The sequence below is a fragment of the Ammospiza nelsoni genome, chromosome 8 (assembly GCF_027579445.1).
Source record: "Ammospiza nelsoni isolate bAmmNel1 chromosome 8, bAmmNel1.pri, whole genome shotgun sequence".
Lineage (NCBI taxonomy): Eukaryota > Metazoa > Chordata > Aves > Passeriformes > Passerellidae > Ammospiza > Ammospiza nelsoni.
In genome coordinates, this window is record NC_080640.1 from 8,260,132 (window position 1) to 8,283,375 (window position 23,244).

Below are 23,244 nucleotides of genomic sequence, written 5' to 3' on the forward strand. Positions count from 1 at the left end.
GAAGGACTGGCTTTCTGGGGAGATGTTTTTATGCATAACTGTCCAGCAAACTCAATTTTCTGCTCATTTTTCCTTTGAAATCAGCGAGGCTGCCATCACGTCGTAGGTAGATCTCAGTGACACTTTCAAGCATGCCCAGATTTGGACCATATGTATCTGGTAGAGCTCTTGGCTTTCTATTTCAAACATGGATATTTATTTTTTCTCCAGATTAAAAGCACTCACTAGAGCAGATTCCTGATGGGTCTCTGCCCCTGTCATTGCACAAGCAGATTTTCTTTATGTAGTTAAAGACAAGTAAGTGTACTTCATGATAACCAGCTCTACTAGTTGTTTTTCCAGAAAATGGGTGGATTTTTCTCAGGAAATACTTGTCTCTGCAGCAAATTATATATCACTCACACCACACAAGGCAAGATACTTAAGCAGGCCATGCTCAGTTACCTGCACAGGTACAAAATGAAGAGGGGATTAAGAAACACCCTCTGGCATCAACTCACCATTATTACAGACACAATAACCCTGTCCTGCAGTGCCAGGTGCATCAAGCATCCCCCTTCAGCAGACTGCCCCCACCAAATGGACAGATCCCAGGCTTGGCTAAATAAAGAGAGACCAAAATACAGCTTCACTGGGGAAGCCCCACTGTGTGTCCCCCAGGAGCTTCAAGCCCTCCAAATTCCACAGAGGAAAGGTCATTCCTCTGCCACGCCTCAAGGACATTCTTCCCAGGAGCTATTTCCATGGTGCACATCACCCAGGGCTGGACAGGCCTCTGCTTGCAGCCAGATGTGACAGGTGCTGTGGATTTCACATTGTTTTCACACAAAACATTGACAGGTCAAGACGTTTCGCCAACTTGGTTTTATCTTGGGTTTAAATCAACTAATCTGCAGGATGAATTCCTTGCCTTTTAGCCCAGCCAGACTCTCAGCAACAAGAATTGAAAGAAAGCTTCATCATCACCTGCTGCTCATCAGCATTAGCCCAGGATTAGCAGCAGCAACCTTAGCAGCTTTGCTGGGGGGGGTGGGGTGGCGAGTGAAGGACATTTTCATTTTATCTTCTCAGTCATTAAGATAGGGAATTTTAATAATGTCTACCTCAATAATGAGTCAAAAATACATATTTTTTAAACCACACTAAGTCAAAACTCCTATTATTGTATCCAGATTCTCATTTGGACACATGAATATGACAGCAACTTACTCAAAGCTAAGACTTGTGACCATGTGTAGTGTGTTTGGAGGAGTGACACCAGAGATGGGAAAGAGAGGTAAAGGGGAGAAAAGCTCCTCTTGACAAGTACCTTCCCAACATGTCTTTCAACATTGCAAAATATCACTCATTTTAATCAGGGAGAAAGCAGGAAAGATTACACTGTATATTCATTAAAACACATTTTTAACAAGCCAAGCAACCTCCTGTCAATGCTGAGGAATGGCCCCAGCTTGCTGAGGGGAGCTCACTGCTACGTGCTCATCTGATGTTCAGATGTAGGCAGGGAGGGGGGAACCAATCTTCCTGTCTCCTTTTTCAGTCTCTCTCAGCTTGTTCTCCATAAATAAATTTTACTTTTTTCTTCTTGCCAAGCTTTGGAGGCAGTGACTAACTTCTGGTAGGAGCCCCACGCTTCCCCTCTGCCCAGCCCCAGGCATTGCTTGGGGGCAGCTCACAGTGGGATCTGAAACTGAAGGGCGAGAAGCAAGACAACAGGGGAAATGTTTAACTTCTCCTTAAAACAAACATCACAGATTTCAGTCTAAAAGTTTTGACAATGTTTTTCTCCAAGGGATAAAGAGGATTAAATTTCCAGAAGACGCTCTGCAAAACTAGTTTATTTGTTCTCCCCCACCCAGTTCTGCAGCAAGGGAGTTTTGAGAGGCTCTTTTCCCCTGTGCAGCAAAGGCTCCTGTCCATAAAGAGATCTTGATCTTACAGCACTGCTCACATGGGGTACTGTCAAAATCAGCATGCTGCAGATCAGATCCTTTATGACCCATGAGTTACAGAATAAAAGGCACTTCTCTGACCTAAGAGCTTTTGCTAAACTTACAGAGCAGTTTATTCTAACAGAAGTGCTTATGCTACTGTCTTTGCCCATGGCTAGAGCACACACTGAAGATGACATGGTTGATACCCCAACACACAGATGAGAAGTGGGTCAGAACACACACTGCCTGTCTGGCACAGCCCTTGCTGAATAAATGGGGAAATCTGATTGTGTGGACAATTTATTTCTCAGTGACGCCCATCTTTACTATGCAAAATAAAGAGGCTACTCTCATTCCTTTCATGAAGTATCCAGACACATTAGAGGTATCAGTCTTTCCTTGGTTATCAAGTCGTGATCAAGTTGTTATCATGTCTTTTGCAGAAAGATGTCTGTTACAGACACGAGACACAACCTGTTGGAAAGCCAGCCCTGGCAGGCTCAGCTCTTTCCTCTGGCCGCACCCCAAAAAGTGTTAGAAACAAAGTAATTAAAGCACGAGAGCACGGGCTGAGTCCGGTTCCCGGGGTAGTGGGGATTATTTTTATTTTACTAACGCACCATAGCCCTGTTTATTTATTGGAGAGATTCGCGCCGTGTTCCTGCCGAGCTGCGGCAATCCCCGCACGGAGCTCGGCATTCCCTGCGGGGGGACCAGAGGCAGAGCGGCCGGGACGGGACCTGGGCTGCGGAACGGCGCTTTCGGGTGCCTCCTGTCCCTCCTCCCTGCCCCGGGCTGCGCAGGGCTCGGAGCCGGCTCCGCATCCCCACTGCCCTACGCACCCCGCCCATGGGACAGCAAGGTGTCCCCGCCGATGGGACATCCCGGCCCGCTGGGAACCAGCCCCAGCCCTCCCCAGAAAGGCTCTCCCGGGCCCCATCGCCCCGTCCTGCCCCGCGCCGGGCTGCGGAGCCAGCGGCCCCGAACAGCCGGAGGAGCCGGGCAGAGGCTGCCCCCGAGCCCCGCCGCACACCCGGCTCCGCTGAGCGAGCCAACCCCCAGCACCTCCGAGCCCCACTCAGCTCCAACCCTCCCAGCCGGAGGTTTAGGATGTTCTCGTTTAAAAGGGGGGACAACAAAGCTCTCCGAGCCGCACTTTACCTGTTCTCGCACACTGCGCGGCCCCGGTGCACCTGCGGGGTTATGAGCAACCTTCTCCCCACGTGGATTCACACCGTGCCCGGCTGTGACAACCTCTCCTCCACATCCACCACGGCCTGAACCTATAACTGCGAACTGGGGGGTGGGGAAGAACGCCAGGAACACCCACATTGCTGTAGGTTGCATTGAGGAGGAACACTGGTGTAGCCGCTCCTCCGATAGGCTCCGGACAGCCCAAACTGTCAGCAGCCCTGGAGCACAGCCAGCAGGGCGGCCAGCAGCTCCGAGCAGAACACCCTGCTCACAGCAGCCCAAAGGAGCTGCATTAGCAATCAGGCTTTTAAAATGTTTTTTCTAATGCTTGTTTTTCCACAGAAAACTATTCTTGACGTGGGCAGAAGTACCATATTCACACCTACTACACCTGGAGGAATGATGTAAGGGACCTGTTTTAAAAATTATATTTTGTTATTATGCTATTATTATTATTCTGTGCCAGTACTAGCAGTTGCACAAAACTGAGCTCTTTCAGTCAAAGAAGAGCTTGCACACCTCCTCCCACCCAAAACCTAAACAATGATCAATAATTTTTGAATTGTACAGGCAAAGCACACCCTTGTGTCTACCTCACAGTATGCAGTTAGGAACACACCAACTGCTAAATAATAAATAATTTCAGCCAAACCCAGTAAGCAAAGTATACTCAAGTTCCTCCAACAGTGCTTCATAAATTGAAATTATAAGGATAAAAAAAAGCCTTGTTACTTTGCAGTACTAGGTAATTTTTATTAATTTCCTACTACTTCCCTTTCAAAAGTGCTGTTATTCTAGATTTCCAGTGCACTTTTGATGGAGGATGTGGACAAGTGAACAAGAGGTGTGGGAGCACTAAATAATCAGTGAGGTGCTTTGCATAAGAGCAAATCCTTGTGCAAGTCACTCTGCTCCCAGGGAGTCAAAGGACACCTGACAAAGCCATAGTCTTGTTCAGAACCAGGGGCACAAACAGAACTCCAGAAATTCAAGTGCAAGCATTCATCTAATTATTAGTTACTGCAAGAACATGATGCAACAAAAACTAAGAGGCAGGAAAAAAATCTGAAGCAATTTGAGTAATAAAACATTAAGTCAAAGGAAAATATTTGGCAACAATTTTAATATCAAGATTCTTCCAATCTGCAAAAGCCCAAACTTGAAGTATATGTTGTAAGTGGACAAAAAGGCTGAACCTGCAGTTTCAATCAGCAAATGTCTACTCTGTTCCACAAAAAGTAATCTGACATTCCTGAATTAGTCACAAATGACTGCTAATCTCTTAATACTAAAATACTGATAATCTCTTAACAATTTGATTTAGTATTTTTGTCATTGCCGAGACTGGGTCTTTTTTATTATGATGTGAAAACTTGATGGGGTAGAAATCCTGATGATGTAGCTACACAAAAAACAGCTTCAATACAATTCACTTAAAAATAACATTCACAGATGCATATTATACAGCATAAGTGTAAAAAAAGAACTCTGCACATTAAAGTGTTTACTGATTTTAGAGAGAACTATCCGTATTCAGTCCAAGACAACATTCAACCTTTAATGATACTGAAATCAAGGTCTAACTACAGACCTGAAATTAGGCTGAAAGATCAGTAATTAAAGAAGATAGAGAGTTTTTCAAGTGATATAAATGGTACCAAAGTTAAGTGAGCCTTACAATTGCAATCATTCCAAATGCAAGTCTGCAGAATAGACTCACAATGTAATGGCCATTCCATAAACTTCTGTGCATTCAACAAGAAAATACAAGCAAGATGTTTAGGAGCACATGGTAGCATAAAACAAGAACAGAACAGAAATTTTAGCTTGCAGGTTTGCAATCCTCCAAGTTACATACTTGTGTCACAGTAACAATCAAGCACACAGATAAATGCAGGTACTTAAACAGCACAGTTTCTAGAAAGTGACCCTCATTTTTTAAGCTGATGCTCTTGATCTTCTAAAAAAGGAACTGCAGCAACTTGGTGGACATGAAAATGAAATGGTGCCTGTCAGAGACTTAGTGGTTCAACAGATTTTTCATATCACTGAATCCATCTGGATTCCCAAACTTGTTTAAAAGGAAGAGTAGGACTTGTTTATGCTTTTCAAGCTGTGGAATAAGCAGAAAGAGTTAGAAGTATACAATTCTGGGGTTTTTTTAATTGCTGATCTCAGATCAGGGTAGATGCTAATATGACAAACTCAGCTAAATACTATATTAATTCAATAAATAGATTTAGTTCCTTTCTGTTGTAAAGTCTTCTGGAAGGGGAAAAAGCCAACAGAACTGTAGCTGACCTCCCCTTGTCCATGTATATGTCCCTCCCCCCCTTTTTGCCCCCTGAAGCAGCTTCCTCAAACCAAACTGATTAAATACTCAAATTAAGATTGAGATTGCCATCTTAAATTAGATAACAGAGAAAAGTGCCACTCCTGAGAATTAAACACTTGAAAAATGAAGTAAGAGCTGTCTGTGGGGCAAAGTACAGACTAATGAAGTCTGTGTGCTCCAAACACCATCCTTCCCTCAGCTTCAGGGTACTCTAATTATTACCTTATATAAAAAACCTGAGAACAAGTGTCAGGACACATTTCACTAAACTTCCATGTTTCAGTAGCTATTATTCCCCCTACTCCCATTTGCTTCCTACACAGGGTTTCTTTTGAATTCTGGAAACATAAAAAAGGAAGTATTGCTTGGAGTAAATCTTACTTGCACTTTTAATTCTTTGCAGCAGCAGCTGGTCTCACCTTCATTACCTACAAAAACCAAAGTGAATGAGCAAAATACACATACACACATTCCTTCCCTAATTTAAGAGGTGACATGTGGCATTGTCCAGGATTTTTAGAAGGAAAAGTCATTTAGCCACCCCGTGTGCTTACAAGAATAAGCAAACTGAAGTAATCAAGCCAAAGTATGTACCTTGATGTTCACTATGTGAGTTCTCAGCACTGCAGGATGTGACCAAACCCTCCTTTAGCAGTTTGTCAGCTACATTCACATAACCATTGTCCAAGTGCTTCTCCACTGTTACTAAATTAACATTTCCATTAATCCCTTTCACTGTAATTGTGACATGTTGCTTCAATAACAGTTTTTTCAACGTGTCAAGCACTAATGGAGACCACTCAGCTTTCTCTATTCCTGTGGAAAAAGGAAAATCAAGTCTGTTATATAAATAATTAAGATATAACTTGAATAGTACACATATGCTTTGGAAAATATGATGCTAAATTTTCCTAATATAAATAGCTGAAATTCTAGAGATAATGAACTAAAACCATGCTTTCTAAACCAGCTTTTACTGTGCTTACCAATATACTATTTCAGAATATTGTCATGTTGTTTACCAGTATTAAGGAATGAACACTACTACCAGAACAGGTAAAAAATTATAAGGTTCAAGAAAACCAGTCAGAGGTTTTTGGGGGGTGCGGTTTTTTTGCCTATTTTGGGGTGGTTTTCTTACCTGCAAGTGAACATGTAATAGTCTGAAAAGGCAGCTTTAAATAGGAGTCAGTGATTGGCAGCACCTTTGAAAGGGGTAAAGTTTCTGTGTTGCCATAGTCTCCATACAGAACTTTCACTGCAGACTGGGAAGCTTCCAGAACAACAGCTCTGTACCAATTGCCATTACCTGAAAAGATTGGGGCAAGAATGGTCATGTGTGAAGAATCATCTTATAAACACACTTTATCTCGAGAACAAGAAACTGTAGAGTTTTTAAAGAATTTTAAATACTGTGGTGGATAAATAAAAGGCCAATTGACAAGAAGCACAATTAAGAGATCCATAAGCACTTTCAAGCTGGTGTTTTTCCTTTGTCTACAGCAAAAATGAAAGCTGTGTTTTCCACTGGCCAAGGAAATGGAAGGACAAAGGAATGGCTCACCTGAAAACTGAGCACAACAGGCTTCACCCAGTTTTGGTTGGAAGGGCTGCTTGTTGCAAGATCTGCAATAGTCTTCCAGTGAAATCAGCTCCTTAAAGAGCTTCTTTTGACCTACAGGAAGAAAAACCACATTCACTAACCATGTCTGGGTACAATGAAGTCCATACTTAAGCCTCTTGCTCCCACCTTTGACATTTTTGTATTTTCCTACTGCCCAAGATACATTTCTACACTTCAGTTCACTACACACAATTTTATTAACTAGCTTGCAACAGTGACTTCTTACTGGTATTAGGAACAACGAACACTTTTTCTTACCTTTTTTTGGAAATGGTACAGCATAGAACAAGTCTGGGCTTACAACTTCAGTTACACAGACAGACATGGTTTCATCTACAGCCAACTCAATTGACTTCCAGTGCCCAAGTGAAGTTGCTAACAGAAATTGTAAGAAAATGCAGTGTTACCACTGTCCTCCAAACATACATCTATTTTAAGGAACTGTTATTTTATTTGATATTTATAATAATTTTTTGAATTTCAGACACGACTACATGCCTTCCCTTTGGGAAGACAAATCTAAATCAAAATAAATAATGCTTACTTTGCTGTTCATAAACTGTTGACATATAAAAGTAGCTAAAGTAAAAAACAGCTCAGAAAAAAGAAAACAAGACCTTGAAAAGCAAACATGAGAAAAGTTTCAGTCATAGAAAATTTCTAATTCTCTGATTCCCACAGAGTCAAACAACATTCATTTAAGACACACAGATTTTTAACTTTCTCTTTTTGTCTATAATGCCACCTGCAGGACAGTTGGTGTTCAACTCTAAGAACTGACAATATACCCGAAACTATGCATTGATATTAATTGTAGTTAAACAAGCAAATAACAGTTAAAGGCTGGAATACTGAAAATTCTTAAATCTAAATTCTTAAATCTAAAATTGTTAAATCTAAAAATTAATATTCCTTTAATTACCTTTCTGGTCCTTAGATGTGTTTGGAAAGTCATTTTCATCTTGTAGAACTTCCTTTACAACCAGTTTTTCTGAAGTTAGTATCTCATTGATAATTGTTGGACAATCTGTGGAATTATCAGTAAGCACTACACCTGCCCCATCTTCAGAAAGGGAAGTTACTGTGGCTTGAAGCTCTAAGCCTGAAGTGTACATATGAAATCTTCTTGTAGCTTCTGGATTCCACTGGCTGTTTCCAGGCTTTATACCTGGGAAGTGAGAAACTGTTAAAATATCTCCATTCACTAATATTTACTTTCCTCAACATTATAATTTCCTTTAAAAAATTTTCTTTAGAGCATACCCTGAAATATCAAGGCTTTTACTAACCCTAGGGCAACACATTGTCCTTCATCCTGTTAACTGCTCTCCCTCTTCCTCTTTTCTTCTAAATGCCCACATTTTCTCAGGATACCCAAGTTTCATCTTTTATATTTTATGATTCAGCCAAGTCAATCCTTTCCCTCAGCACAAACAACATTATTAAAACTGGTTTTGGATCAGTATAATCAGGCCTTTTTATCAAAGGAGCAGACAAAACCAAAGTGTTTTAAGGGTGGGTGGGCAGGAACAGCACAAGACACTTGAACAAAATGAGGTTTTGAGCTTTTTCCTGTTTCCACACTTTTCATTTTTAAACCAAGCAGACTACACTAGAAAGAAAGAGAAGTTCTGCAGAATTTTGAGCGGTGTGGAAAAGGAATTTGCAAAACACTGAGAAGCAGCAATACAGTGCCAAACTCTTCGGGAGTCAAGTGAAAGAACCGAAAGGCCAACTTGCTTCACTAAAACAGATTAGCTCCACTGCCTGCAAAAGCTTTGAGAAATAAAGTTGCACAAAAGCACCTTTACTCCTAGGAAGGCAACAACCAAAAACCTGTAAGCATTACTCATGAAGCAGAACTAAACAAGCTCCCTTTTGACCAGTAAAGCAGTAAGCAAAGTCCATGCAGATCACTCCAGAGAACTGCTCAGAGAAGAGAAAGCAAATGAACAAACCCAAAAGAACAGTTCTGCACAGTATTCCCCAAAGCAGCAAGTCTCTAAATGCAAGAGCTCTTGAAGAGAAAATGAGATTCACCTGAGAGCCAGCATTTAATTGCCTGAAATGGAAGTTTTAGGAATGAGGGTGAGATCTGTCGGATGTTATCCCGTGGTACATCCTCAGTGTTCCCATAGTCCACAAAGCTCACTCGAACTCTTCCATCTGAAGTGACTTTTTGCACCACAGCACGGTACCAGTTACCATCCTCTAATTTTAAAGATTAAAAAAAAATTAGTAATTACTTCACACATTTGCTAAGTCTACCAGCTTTCACTTGTTAGTAAATAAATGTAATTCTTTGCTGTCCTCTACTAATGTGAACTATCAGCTGATTTTTCATGTTCACCCTATAAAAACAAAACAATTTTATTCTGTTACTTGCCAAAGTAAAAAGCACAGCAAGGGTCTCCATTCTCAGGCTCCAAAACATCTGGTGGTGTATTCTGACAGTATTCAGACAATGTTTTGTTAAGCGAGTTTAGAGCAAGTAACTCTGAAAATTAGAAAAAAAAACAAAGATGAGATCAATGAAATGAGCAGACTTGAACTTTATCAGTTCACTCTACAGTTTACTTGTAAACCTTCAAATGTACTCCTTGGCTACATAAGTCAAGGAACAAACACCCCTCACTTTTTAAGAGCTGCCCCATAGTTTTTGTTTGAATGCCTTTAGCTCCCTCTTCAGCCACTGAATTTTGTCACATTCTTTTTCTAGCATTTAAAACACCAATGGCTATCAGAAGTCTTTATACAGACCTCTGGTAGAGAAACAAGATTACTTTTTAACTAATCCAAGAGGAAGTCATATCCCAACAGCTGCATTTTCTCATTTTTGTGTTAAAATTATTGTATCTCTTAAGTTTTTATAAATTATGAGAGTGTACTAGAAGAGAGCTCCAGTAAATACTGTCTTGGCACAGGGAACATGTGTCTTACTTGCTTTTATTAACAGAATCACTACACCATCAAGGATGGAAAAGACCCTTCAAGATCATTTAGTCCAACCATCAAGCCAGCACCACCACAGTCACCCCAAGTATCACATCCAGATGCCTCTTGCACACTTCCAGAGACAATGACTCTACCACCTTCCTGCACAACTTATTCCATGCCTGGCCACTCTTCCAGTGAAAAAAAAATTAAGATAACCTTTGACTAGGTTATAGTAACTCATTCACTTTCCTCTACTGCTTATCTTCAACATTATTCAGATTTCAATACCATGATCCAATTTCTGGGTCACTCCACTTGTATTCTCAGATAAAAACCTCAGAGGTAAGCCTTTGTGCTGTAAGCTTACTTGACATAGTAGTTAATTAGACCTATAATAAATGACAAACTAGGAAGCAAAGAAACTACCAGAAAGAATTAAGCTGAATAAACTTACCATGGCTGTTTGAAATCTGACAGTAGAATTCTCCAGGATTGTACACTGTACACACTATGACACTGAGTGTTTGCTTAAGAGTTAATTTAATCCACTTGCACATTCTTTTGTTCGTTGTGTCCTCTAGAGAGGACAAAAAAAAAGCACAGAATAAAAAGAAATTAAAGTAACTTTTACAGGAAAAAAAAAACCCCATCCCAAATGCTCATTCACATCCTTGAATTTCGTGTTATAAACTGTCCAACAGACTAATTACCAGTGAGAGCCTCTTTGCAGAGTAAAACCAAGAGAAATATGCCAGTTCTTTAATGTAATTCTTCATTGTCAAAAAGAGCAAGCCATAGATAGCAGGGAAGAGTAATTACATACAGAGGTAAAGGCTGGCTGGCAACAGCCTGGGCAAGAGGGGCACTGGGGAACTTTGGCACCAGGGAACAGGGCAGGGAGCATAGAAAAGGGAAACATCTGTCACCAATCCAAGGAGGAAGAGCAAAAAAGACTAGAAAGACTGGTGGCAGAAATTTGCACTGAATATTATACTCAGGTACCTGAAAGAAACTTATTATTTAACACAAGTTGTAGAATGCATCATGGGAAGACTAAATCATGGCACTGGAGAACACACTCTGTTTAAAACCTGCATTCAACAGCTCTGGCTCAGTGACAGAAATGACAAAAAGGTGAGAGGTAACCAATAAAGCAAGGAAGTACAAAACAGGCCCTTGGTGAGGGCCACAGATGTGTTTAGATACAGCCAGGAAAGTTACTTTTTATTCTGATTTTTTGTAAGATTCCTTACTCTTCTGAACGAAGACAAGGAATAATTGTGTCCTAGCCACAAGGCCTCTAGTGAGAAAGATCAAAATTATTTCAACAGACTTGACAAAGAGTTTTCAGTACCAGTGGATCAGAAGAGAATAAGTATATTTGCCAGACACAGGATGGAAAAAAAAAGGAACTTAGCATGCTTCATAAGACAGAAGCCAGGAATATTCTCCAAGATTTCAAAGAAATTTAATGTATCTTTAGCAAAAATCTCTTGGATTGAAGTTTTGGCCACTAAATTCAAACAAGGCAATATAAGCATAGACTTGAAGCTTTATAAGCTACTACAGTCAAATTTTCAAGGACTAAGTATGAGGTCTATGTGTAAAATACAGGACAATGAAGATGACAATAGAGCAAATATTATTTGCACTAATGGATAAGGATGTAGGAATAACCAGGTGATAACCAGTCATAACCTACTTCAACTGGAAATTTTAAGACTTCTAACAATAGTAAGTACCAACTTCCAAAAGCAGGCAATAACAACTTTGTTAAGTGTGCACGCCTGGACGCACACACAGACACACAACTCTTTACAGTCAAGTTGCTATGGATAACCTTTGAACTTGTGAGGGCTAGACTTGAGGAGCCAGACTGAAAAGCTCTTAGAGATAAGAGCTTGCATTCTCTGTACCCACCTAGCAGGAGGTGAACAATGCCAGGCAGCAAGATGTGCTCATACTCACCCTTGGCTTGCTCCACATCACTCCCTCTGGCTGCTGGTGAGGCCATGCTCAGCTCCTCAGCTGCAAAGCCTTCCTCAAGGAGAAGGCTTGATACATTTATTACTGGAGTACTTGAGGCATCTGTAAGCTCCACCACAGATTTAGAGCTCTGTTTATCCACTACTTTTACTGTCAACACTTTGTCTTTCACCAGTTTTCTCAAGTAGGAAATACATTCTGAGGTCCGTGTTGATGGTGCCTTTACACCTAAAAAGTCACATAGTATGGAAAGGTTCTGAGGTCAGTCCAACTCTCACAATGTGTGGACAGGTACAACAACTGCAAGTACATTCTGAAATATTTGTCACATTTTGTAGATATGCCATGACAGTTAAGAATTCTGGAAATAATGCCCTACCATTACCTCCATCCTTTCCCATGTTTCCATGTGTGATACTACAGCTGTGGTGGTTGTGTAACACCACTTGTCCTCCCCCTATCTAGTGTGAAACTGCTAATCATTTACTTCATACCTGCCAGGCTACATCTTATGGCTTGAGCTGGCAAGTCCATTAAGCTTGGAATGATAGGACGAAGTCTGGTCAGTGGAAGAGAGTCAGAATTACCATAATCCACATAGTCCACCAAAACAGTGTCTTCAGAAGCATAAGCTGTAACAGCAGCACGATACCAAAGGTTGTCCTCTAGAAAGGAAGACACAGATGTTTTGTCCGAGAATGATTTTTTTTTTTAACAGACCAATATAAAAATACATCCATCTCAGTACAGCTTAGGACTACCAGGTGTTGGCTAAAGCAGCATTTTGAGAAGCAGTCTGTGATAGCAGCATCATTCCATATAATCCCATTTCTTCTGTGCCTCTTTTGGGGACTGAAATTTCAAACATATACCTATTTCCAGCCCTGGGGAAATAATACTTAGCAACATTAAAAAACCCAAACTTTCCACGATCTCTTAAAAAGCTATTCTAAATAATCTGAATCCAATGTTTATTGCTCAATAAAGGGACATTTTAAAATTGGTACTTTACAGATACAGAATTTTTCAAATCAATACCCAGCATTACCCACAGCTAAAAATCAGAGATAAATAAACTCTACATAAAACATTTCTAAACATAATTACAAATTGTATCTTTTTGGTAATAAATTTAAGTGACATAACTTAGTGTTTTCAGTCCATTTTTACCTGTGAACTGGGCACAGCACACATTGCCAGCAGCAGGACGGAAAGATGGACTACTGGGAATTTTGCCACAGTATTCATTAAGGGATGCTTCAAGCTCAGCAAGTTGACCTGATATTAAAATACATAAGTTTTGGAATATAGCCTATCTTGCAATTATTACAAAATAATTAAGCTCAAAGCCTGGAAGAACATCTTATAGTCTAATGGAGATTATTTCAAATGTTTAACACTGATCAGAGTAGGGCTCTTCTATCATTAACATTCAAGAGAGTCCTCATGTGTGTCTGAGGAATCACAGCAGCAGTGAACAGACAGGGAAAACCAGGGATGGATTTTTTTCAGCAAAGAGGCAAAGCTGAAGCCTGTGCAAATTGAAAGCAAGCTAGTGGAGGCATGCCAAGAAGAAACCAAGGAAGACAGCTCTTCCAACAACAGGCAGATGATGAGGTAGGCAGCTTCTTCCCAAGGACACATTTTGCTACTGATTACCCAGAATTAAAAGGCTGCACATGGACACAGAAGAAAAATTCACCCTCCTCCAGCCACTCCCTACCAAAGAGAAAAATGCCACACCAGGCATTTCCAACCATCACTTACGGGCACTTTGCATCCGCTGACAAAAAAAGGTGTCTGGACTTTGAATGTGAGAAACCACACCAGAAAATTCATCTCCAATATTTAAAGAGACAAACTTGGTAATTGAATTAACGCAGTGAGAAGAGTCTTCATCCTCAGGTATATTTTTTTCACCTCCCTTTGAATAGTTTTCTGATACTGCACATAAAAAAGAAAAAAGGTTGCCAATCAAAAGCTAGTTGACTTTGAAAATATAAACATACTGAATTGTTTTTTTTTTTTAATTGATGTTTTGGACTTCAAAGGCTCCTGTCGCATTATGAAATTAATGCTTATGTAATAACCACTATACAAATGTTTTATACTATTAAAATGTCTATGAGCTAATGTATGCAGTGACCTGAAGCTCCATTAGCCAACATTTTGAACTTTGAGGTGACGCTAGTGAGCAGCTAGAACATCATGCAGTACAGGAGGAGCTAAAATTCCCCAAGTTTAGTTTGGCTTGCTTGCTTACCTCTTGGAGAGTCTACTTTGGCATCACCTCCTGAAGCTAAATGAGACTTCATTTCTAAGGGAACTTTATTTAGGCAGTCTTCTAAAATATAGATCAAGAATAAATGATTTAGCACACAAATAGCCATCAGCTAGTTTCACTTCAGAACCATCCTCTGAGCCACATCTATATTCCTATCACAAGGTGAGTATGTTCTACTTATTTGTTCAGCACTTAATGTTTAAAATGCAAAACAAAGGTAATTTCAGAGTAGCTCAACTACTTGAGTTTTCTGAGCACATTCACAGCTCCAAGACTGTCTGACTTCATAAAATGAGAAAAGCAGTAACAACCAACATTTACTTGCAGTCACTAAAGACTGTGAGCTGAAAAACTGATTATGGCTTTTTAGACACAAGGATTCATAACTTACCTCATTATTTACAATACTGAGTATGTAATGATTTAGTCAAGATGTCTTTGTAAATCTTGGTTTCTCAGCTGAATGCATGAAGCAGCATTCCAAACTTTCAATGTCATTATTTTCAAATTAAAACCTCAATACAGGTGTTTCAGTTGCTTATAAAGTCTGGAATGAATGCATGAACATTTCAAGAATGCAGTGCCATTTATGTGATCCTCTCTCCAAAAGGGTAGCAGGTTACACATCACTTCACCACTACTGTGCTGTGAAGCAACCAAATGTGAAATATGCCCAGCACAATCCTTATTCAGTGGAATTTACAGGGGACTAAAGTGAACCATCCTTTGAGAGACTGCACAGCATCACATGGAGATAAGCTTCCTGCACGTGAGCAAGTTTAGCAAGCTAGGAGCATCAACCACCACGTCCCTGAATGTTCCTGTGGGCTGCAGATCAATTATATTAATACAGTCTTGGCACTACATTGCTCCTGTCTGCAGCCAGAGGAAAATGTAAAAAACAGTCTTCCACATGACAAAAGGTGCACCTTGCATGTACTGATCTGCTTTGACAATCAAACCCAGCTCAACTGGAAATCTGAATTCTGACTCCTCAAAGGTCTTGTGCTTGGCTTGGCTCTCACTGAAGCTTGCTAGGTTAGAAATATAAACATGCTTATAGAGTTCTCCAACTGGATACAGCAATATCCAATGATTGCTCTTTCTCTGGAATACTTAGTGAGCATGTATGAAATGTAATGAAAGCTGGTAAAATCCTATATGGAATTAGAAATTGGCACTGTAATTTTTAAAGAATTAAAAATCCGTGAGAAAGAAACAAAATGGTACCAAATTTTCATGCATCTATTAAAACAGAAAAATAAACAAGATGACCCAGAACACACTGAAGTTAATACAATTCTATTGGAAAAGTAACCTTCCTAAAATTTAAGGTTATTACCCTTAGCAAGGTATTTCAGGAACTGACATTTTATGGAAAGGTGAAAAAGTAGAATTGAAAAAAAAAAATAAGTCAAGGGAGAGGTTGGGAAAGCACGAAGAGGGAGGAGGGCAGAAGAAAAAAAGAAACCAGATTATCTTTTACACATGTTAGGGAGGGGTGTGAACAGAAAAGCCTTAATTGTGGTGAGTTATTTTATCCACACAACCAAGCACTCACCAGAATCTGGAAGTACAACATCTACAGCAAAACTCAACCTCACTTCCTCCTGCAATATATCAACACCAGTTAGGGAATAGTGCTTTCCTTTGAGCTGAGATCACATGAGCACAGCAGATCCAGTCAAGACATAGTCAAAATTGTATGACATACCTTAACATAAACTCCTGTCTTGGTTTTGCTATGACTTAAACTGTAATCAAAGAAAAATATGTCAGTTTGAAGAACCAGAGACTGACAAGTAGCATTAATAATACAATCTACTTGCAAATAGATAAAAAGCTGTGTTCATAGTATGTGATTTTTGCCAACCCTTATTCCTCATCCACTAAAATGCAGAAATACAAATATGGTAATATGTAATAATGACAGGCATTAGATAATGCAGTACTAGCTTAAGAATAAGCAACATATTTTACTGTACTAGTGCCTTCCCATGGTCATTTATGTGTAGTAGGAGACATTGTTTTTCTGTGAAGATGATTTGGCAGAACTTTTACAAACTTACTTCTCTTTAAGGGGATCACAAACTACTCTATGTGCTGGCCAGTCTTTCTTCTGACAATCTGCAGAGCAATAGTAAGTTTGCAGACACTGTGAGCATCTGAGCTTTCCTAAAACAAACCAAACAAAAAAAGACAAGAGAAGTCTGAGGAAAATATGTATTGGAAGGAACAAGAACTGTTTAAATAACTGCTCTACAAAACAGCTCCCCTGCAATTCTAAGTACACACAAATAGGTCTTTGTATTGACATACAGCTATCAGACATTGCTACCCAAATATCCCAAATTCCTTCTACATTTAAGGGAAAAAAACCCATCATTTCTGATAAAGAAATGCTCTCTTCTGCTTGTCAGTTCTGTTACTCCAACTATGTTCTGAATAGAATATACTTGTGTCTGAGAATTAAAAATATTTATGCATTTAAAGACATTTCTGAGCAAACCTGGTCTGGTTTCACTGATAGATGTACTGTGTGTCAGGCTACAGGACAGCAGGCACTTACCAAACAGACCACAACGATGGCAAGTGCCCCCTTTAGGGGGTGGTACTAACAAACTCAAGAAACTCTTATCACAGCAAATAGAAAAAGCACTCTTAGAGGAACACTGCAATTTCTTTGGCTTCCCATTAATCCAATTAGAATGTGACACCTGCAGAAGAAAAACCTGAAGTCATTCTTACTGGAAAAAACCTGCCCATTAGGGTAGAAATATTCTAATATACAAAAACATGACAACAAAAGGAGACAAAACTTTTAAGTTCTAGAAAGAGAAATACATGCTGATAACTCCTGCTACCTAGAAATGCTCAGAATACTTGGGGCAACTATAAAGTGAAATAACTCACAGTATTTTCTTTATCAGCTGCAGCTATGCAGTTCTCTCTACCAGTTTTGTCTTCCATAGAACTTCCTAGAAGCAGAAGTATTTGCAAAGGGATCTGATTAACAACACCAACACATGCCTATGTTATGGAATATTTGCAGGAAGAAACAAGGCTCTTGGCTACTCCTACTACTCTGCCAGCCCATTTGAGGGAACGGAGATGCTTGGACCTTGACACACTCTGGAAGTCACTTGTTTCCATTCTGATACCACATTTACTCAATCATGCAATCATGGTATTATTAAAACAACACTTTCACCTTCTGTGCTTATCACTCAATACTGACAAACAAAACACTCTGAAACAAGAAACTGACTTTCCAGTGAGTGCCTTATAAACCTTGTGGTCTTTCCTGTGAGTTTTTCTTTACCAAACAACTCTTAGAGGACATTCATCTAAGCCTACATATCAATAGAGCAGGAACTCTGTTTTGATAAGTGGAAAACTCATCCACCTACAAAGAATTTTCTTCTGTTCTAGGCTACATATACCACTCAAATCTTGTTCCAGCCTGGCAGGCCTGTCCAAGGTCTCCACTGAGACAACATAAAGCTTTCATGGCCTTTTTTTCCCACCTGGAAGCAAGTGAATCTTGGAAACTCTGCCTGAACTGAAACTCTTGCCTAACACAAAATTTCATGAACTCTCCAGACCCAAGCTGTTTGTACATAAAGCTAGTTCAGATCTCCCAAAATGAAGCCTTTCCCTCTCCCCAACTTGGAGTAAGAGAACATGGATCAGACAGTAGCAAGGCACTTAAGAGGCAAGAAGCATTGCTGAAGGAACTCCAACTCCCATGTATTGGTCCTAATTCTCTGACACCTCGATTATCTTGGTGGGTTTTTTAGATTCTGAGGCATTTCAGCAGGCACAAGTTTGGATAATTAGGAGTTATATTTACAAGCCATACTCTAGTGATGATGTGTATCAATAATAAAGCATATACACAACCACATAAGAATAAAGTCAAGACACCTCTGTCAAGTTTAGGACAAAGTCTCTCTTACTGCACTTGTGCTGTTGCTAAAACTTTCTGTACTGTTTCTACATTTGTCAAAAACACCCTGTATTCTTTGCTTACAAAATACTGGATTTTGTTAAATATTTCAGAAACTCAGCCTCAAAACTAAAAGTCTTTCAACAGTAAGTTTGTACCTGTGACCCTGTTGCTTAAATCTGCATCTGCAACTTCCTTATGTTGAAGATTAAGTGGTTCTGCCATCACGTAAAGGTTGACATTAGAGTATGACCAAAGGTGGCTGTGGGCCAGGTAACTGCAAAAGCATGGATTTAAAGATAAATTCAGGCAGGCACACAAATTAAAATATTTTTGGGTCATATTCTGAAGATATATTTAAGAATTCATTTTGGAAGGCTAATTCTCTACCATATATTTCTTTTGTTCAAACAGCAAAACACTTTCTGCACTAAAGAACTCAACAATGAATACAGGAGATTAAATTATGAAAATTCCTTCAGAAGAGGAACACACTGACAAATAGAAGCAGCCATCAACACCTGCACACGAAGCTCACTGTGTCGCTGGAAGAGACCTCGCTGTACTTTTGTTAAAAAAGTCTGTAGTAATAAAAAGCACAGCCTGCACTCCTGGGCTCCTCATGCCCTGAGGGGAACCACTGCCCCAACAGCGGCTGCCTGAGGGGAAGCAAAGCCCTGGGCTCTGCCGAAATGCATTTTCAGCACCTGCTTTCCAAATGCTAAGATGCAATATAATTGTTTTAAATTAAAAGTATAGGCGAAAACAAACTAAAATGAACCTGCGAATAAAGCAGAGTAGTCTAAGTGACACTGCACACCAACTCCACCAGAAATGGGCTTTCAACAACCGCAATAAAAGAGGTGTTATTAAAATTAACTGATTCTAAAGTGATTTTTAAGTGATTAAAATTAAGCGATTTTAAGTAATTCAGAATAAAATTAAGACAACCCCGTCCCACGGCCTGCACCCAAGCTCGCAGCCAGCCCCACCACCTCCGGCCCACCCTCCCCTCAGCAAAGCGCTCACCCCGGGCCGCACCCGCTCCTTTCCTGGGGAAAAGCGAAGCGCCCACCCCCGTCCCTCTCTCCCCCGAAAGCAGCGCTCACCCCGGGCCGCCCCTGCCCCTCTCTCGCCCCAGAGCAGCGCTCACCCCGAGCCGCCCCTGCCGCCCCTCAGAAGAGCGCTCACCCCGGGCCGCCCCTGCCCCTCAGAGCAGCGCTCAGCCCCGGCCGCCCCTGTCCCTCTCTCCCCTCAGGGCAGCGCTCAGCCCCGGCCGCCCCTGTCCCTCTCTCCCCTCAGGGCAGCGCTCACCCCGGGCCGCCCCTGTCCCTCTCTCCCCTCAGGGCAGCGCTCACCCCGGCCGCCCCTGTCCCTCTCTCCCCTCAGGGCAGCGCTCAGCCCCGGCCGCCCCTGTCCCTCTCTCCCCTCAGGGCAGCGCTCAGCCCCGGCCGCCCCTGTCCCTCTCTCCCCTCAGGGCAGCGCTCACCCCGGGCCGCCCCTGTTCCTCTCTCCCCTCAAAGCAGCGCTCACCCCAGGCCGCCGCCCTGCCGTCGGCGCTGCCCCACGCGGGAAGCTGGGCCGGGCGCTCACTCGACGACTGTCGGCGGCAAGAGGAGAAGCAGCGGCCCCCGCAGGCCAGCGACGTCTGCAGGCGCTCCCGGCGGGCCCGTGGCGCTCATTCCGCCCCGCCCAGGCGGGACCCCGGTGCCCAGGGGCGGAGCGGGGCAAGTGCTGCTGCCAGGGCGCCCGCAACCCGCGGTGCCGCCATCGCGGCCGGGGAGGAGCGGCTTGGGGAGCCTTGCACTGGGCCGGGTTATTCCAAGCCCTGACCTGGCCTTGAACACTTCCAGGGATGGGGTATGGGGCATCCACACCTTCTCTAGGAAACCTTGTGTCAGGGCCTCACTACCCGCACAGCAAAGGATTTCTTCCCAATATCTAATCTAGAACCATCCTCTCTCAGTTTGAAGCCATTCCCCCAGGTGCAGTCACTGAGTGCCCTTGTAAAAAGTCCCTCTTCAGCTCTCTTGTACCTTTAGGTACTGGAAGGTGCTCTGAGGTCTCCCCGGAGACTCCTCCAGGATGAGCAGCCCCAGTTCCCAGCCTGACCTCATAGCAGAGGTGCTCCAGGCCTCTGAGCGTCTTTGTGGACATAAGTACTCGTGGTTGAACCAGTAACCCCAATTTATTTGATACAAATTCAGAAAATGGCTGTGAGAGCTATGCAAAAAGCTGAAATTTGATACATAAAATTGATGTATTTGTATTTTAAACTATTTGAATTTTGCCCTGCAGCCAAGAACATAAATCACCTCATTTCCCATTTCTAACCGATTCCCATTTTCCTTTGTCCTTTTTCCTCTTTCTTTTCTATACAAGGTGTTTTCCCCTTTTCTTCAACTTTTGTCTCCCACCTCCATGTCTCCGTCCTTATGGGAAAATATACTTCATCCTCAAGATTGCTGCAGTTTTATGCTACTACTCAGACATGATCTCAGGTGTTCTCAGTGCTGTGCAATTAAGCTTTCACCAAAAAATAAATTAATCTGATCTATTTTAGTGCCTACATTGTTGTACTTATTTTTAAAGTGTATAAAATCAGTGATGGATTTTATTGTTACATGTTCTGTACAGCAGGGAATAATTATCTCTGTTCACAGAGAAGTAGCTGAAGCATAGCTATTTTGCCTTAAGTCATTTGGCATCTGGCTGTGACAGTGTTTCAGTCTAAATTATCTGTATTTAAGTCTAGGATCCTGTCTGCCAAACTAAGCATTCTCAAAAGAGAAGTGAACAACACATCTGAGGGCTGCTGAGTTTTCTCTCAATGGTTAAAATACCACCTACTAAAGTCAGAGGAACGACTCTTCCTGGCTCACATGAACCTCCAGCCTGAGCAAAGCTGAGTGGATCAGAGGCTGCACTTACAACAAGAAGGAAAACTAGGTAGGAATTGGTGGGATTTCAAGAAACCCACATGCCAAATTTCTCAGCATTGCATATCAGAGTAGGCACACACCTGTATGTGGGAGATTGTGGGGAGACAGGGCAATCGCGATCATTCAGCCTTCATCATCTCCCTGCCCCTTGTTCCTCTGTCCCCAAGATGAACCCAGTAAGTGCAACGACTGGGCAAAGGAGCCCTCGGAAATCTGAGTAAGGAAGAACTAATACCAGTAAGGCACTAAGAAATACTTCTCTGTCATTCAAACCTCTCTCTCAAAAAAAAAAAAAAAAATAGGTTTTCTTAATAGCTTAAGACATCTAGATAAGATGATGCAGCACCCTGTCCAGCTGAATATTAAAATTGTCCAGCATTGGGAATCCACCACTTCCTTGGAGAGATTATTCCAATGGCTGTTTTTTCTTATTGTGAAACATTTTACTCCATTGGTCCTTTGACACCAGTGGTCTCAGAGGAGTGTGGGGTATCACTCAGCACATCTGCTGGTTGAGCCACCTCACTGTTCTCCCTTAAAGTGGAGTTGCTAACACTTTATCTGAAGGAGAAAAAATTGCTTTGTAAGCCCTTTCAGAGGTCAAAGCTACAGAAATACTCTGGATAATTAACAAATGTCATCTAGAAACCGAGCAATCAGATGAACATTTCCTTTCCTTTCTCTTATATAATAAAGCATAAGCCAAAGCCAAGCATAAGCCAGAACTACAATCTTTTGAATATGTGGGCCAAATTCTGCTTCTGCCTCTGCAATGCAGAGCTTGTCTGCAGCAGACAAGTCTGTTGTTGTGTAGGACTGTCTGTCTTTCAGATGGCAAGTTCTCTCACTCAGGAATTGTTTTCCTCAGCATTTGTACATGCAAATAAGACCTATGGCTGGATAATTAAGAGGTCCATTAATTCATTTTAATTTAACATCATGTAAGTGGTCTGGGTAAAGACTCTGTGACCTGTCACTATCATTCCCTAAGTATCTGTGGCCACCTCCTGGGGATAAAGTACTCTTCACATGAAAATGTGGCTTAAGCACAGGTATTATAGAAGTCAGAACTCTCAGCATCAGTTCTGGGACTAGAGCTATGGGGAGTCCAGCTGAGTACAAAAAAAGTCCTTTTCTTCTGCCTTTAAGGAAGAACTGCACTAGCCAGGCTCTATTTTCTTAACCTGATTTTAATCCTTCTCTAGAAATTGCCCAGAGTAAAAGGCAAAAATCAGATTACATTTTGCTAGGTCTCTTGGAACACAACACATACAGGTAACATCAGTGGGACTGCAGACAAAGTGTACAGCAAGGTAAAAGCACAAATCTTAAAAAGACTGGGGTCAGAGTATACTGATGTCTCTTTAAACAACCTGAAAACCAAATAGGAAAAGAAGCATTTGGGCACTGAAGTGACTGTGTTACAGAGCAGCAGTGTGAACTTTGCAGCTCAGCTGCAGAACAGCAGCAGTGGTGGCAAAGAACCCTTCCTGAAAGCAAAGCTTAGACTTCTGCTGCATGCCAATTAGCAAGTGAGTGTTGCATGGCACTGCTTTCTGAAAAAAGACAATTTTTACTTATCTCTGTTTCACACCTGATTTTTTATGTATTTTTAAAAAGATGGGATGCACAGTATAATTTGAGCAAAGCAAGGGCTAGACATTTGCCTTTAAAGTGTTATTTGGAGGTTAAAGTTGAGGGCATGAGTGTTCTCTGCAACCTACTTCCATTTGTGCTTTCAAATTAATGTTTTTAAAGACATATGACTGACTCCTTTGCTGCTTAGAGGTGATGGCTAGGACATTGCCTAATTACCTGAAGTAGTATTAGCTTTCCCAGAATAATGGACACTGAAAGATTTATAGTTATTATGGCACTGAAAGGTTTACAGACTGATTTTTTCTAAGATCCCACTGTTCTTTTTAAGGATCAGTTAAAATGTTTTGTCCTGGTTTCGGCTGGGATAGAGTTAATTTTCCTCCTAGTAGCTGGTACAGAGCTGTGCTTTGGATTTAGGATGGATTTAGAACAATGTTGATAACACACTAATGTTTTTAGT

General features: G+C 41.4%; 1 protein-coding gene across 1 annotated transcript; it reads right to left on the bottom strand.

The window, feature by feature from the left end:
- Positions 1-4,234: 4,234 nt before the first annotated feature.
- Positions 4,235-20,014, bottom strand: TDRD1 (tudor domain containing 1). The gene is made up of 22 exons (XM_059477099.1): positions 20,000-20,014; positions 19,777-19,891; positions 17,208-17,272; positions 16,864-17,011; positions 16,364-16,469; positions 16,009-16,048; positions 15,856-15,904; positions 14,274-14,354; positions 13,778-13,954; positions 13,181-13,288; positions 12,505-12,675; positions 11,993-12,238; positions 10,479-10,601; positions 9,474-9,584; positions 9,128-9,298; positions 8,010-8,255; positions 7,346-7,462; positions 7,028-7,138; positions 6,605-6,772; positions 6,058-6,279; positions 5,845-5,891; positions 4,235-5,241 (listed from the first exon to the last, which is right to left on the bottom strand). Exons 1-22 carry the CDS (start codon positions 20,012-20,014, stop codon positions 5,149-5,151), a joined length of 2,730 nt encoding a protein of 909 aa, XP_059333082.1. The 3' UTR covers positions 4,235-5,148.
- Between the last annotated feature and the right edge of the window lie 3,230 nt (positions 20,015-23,244).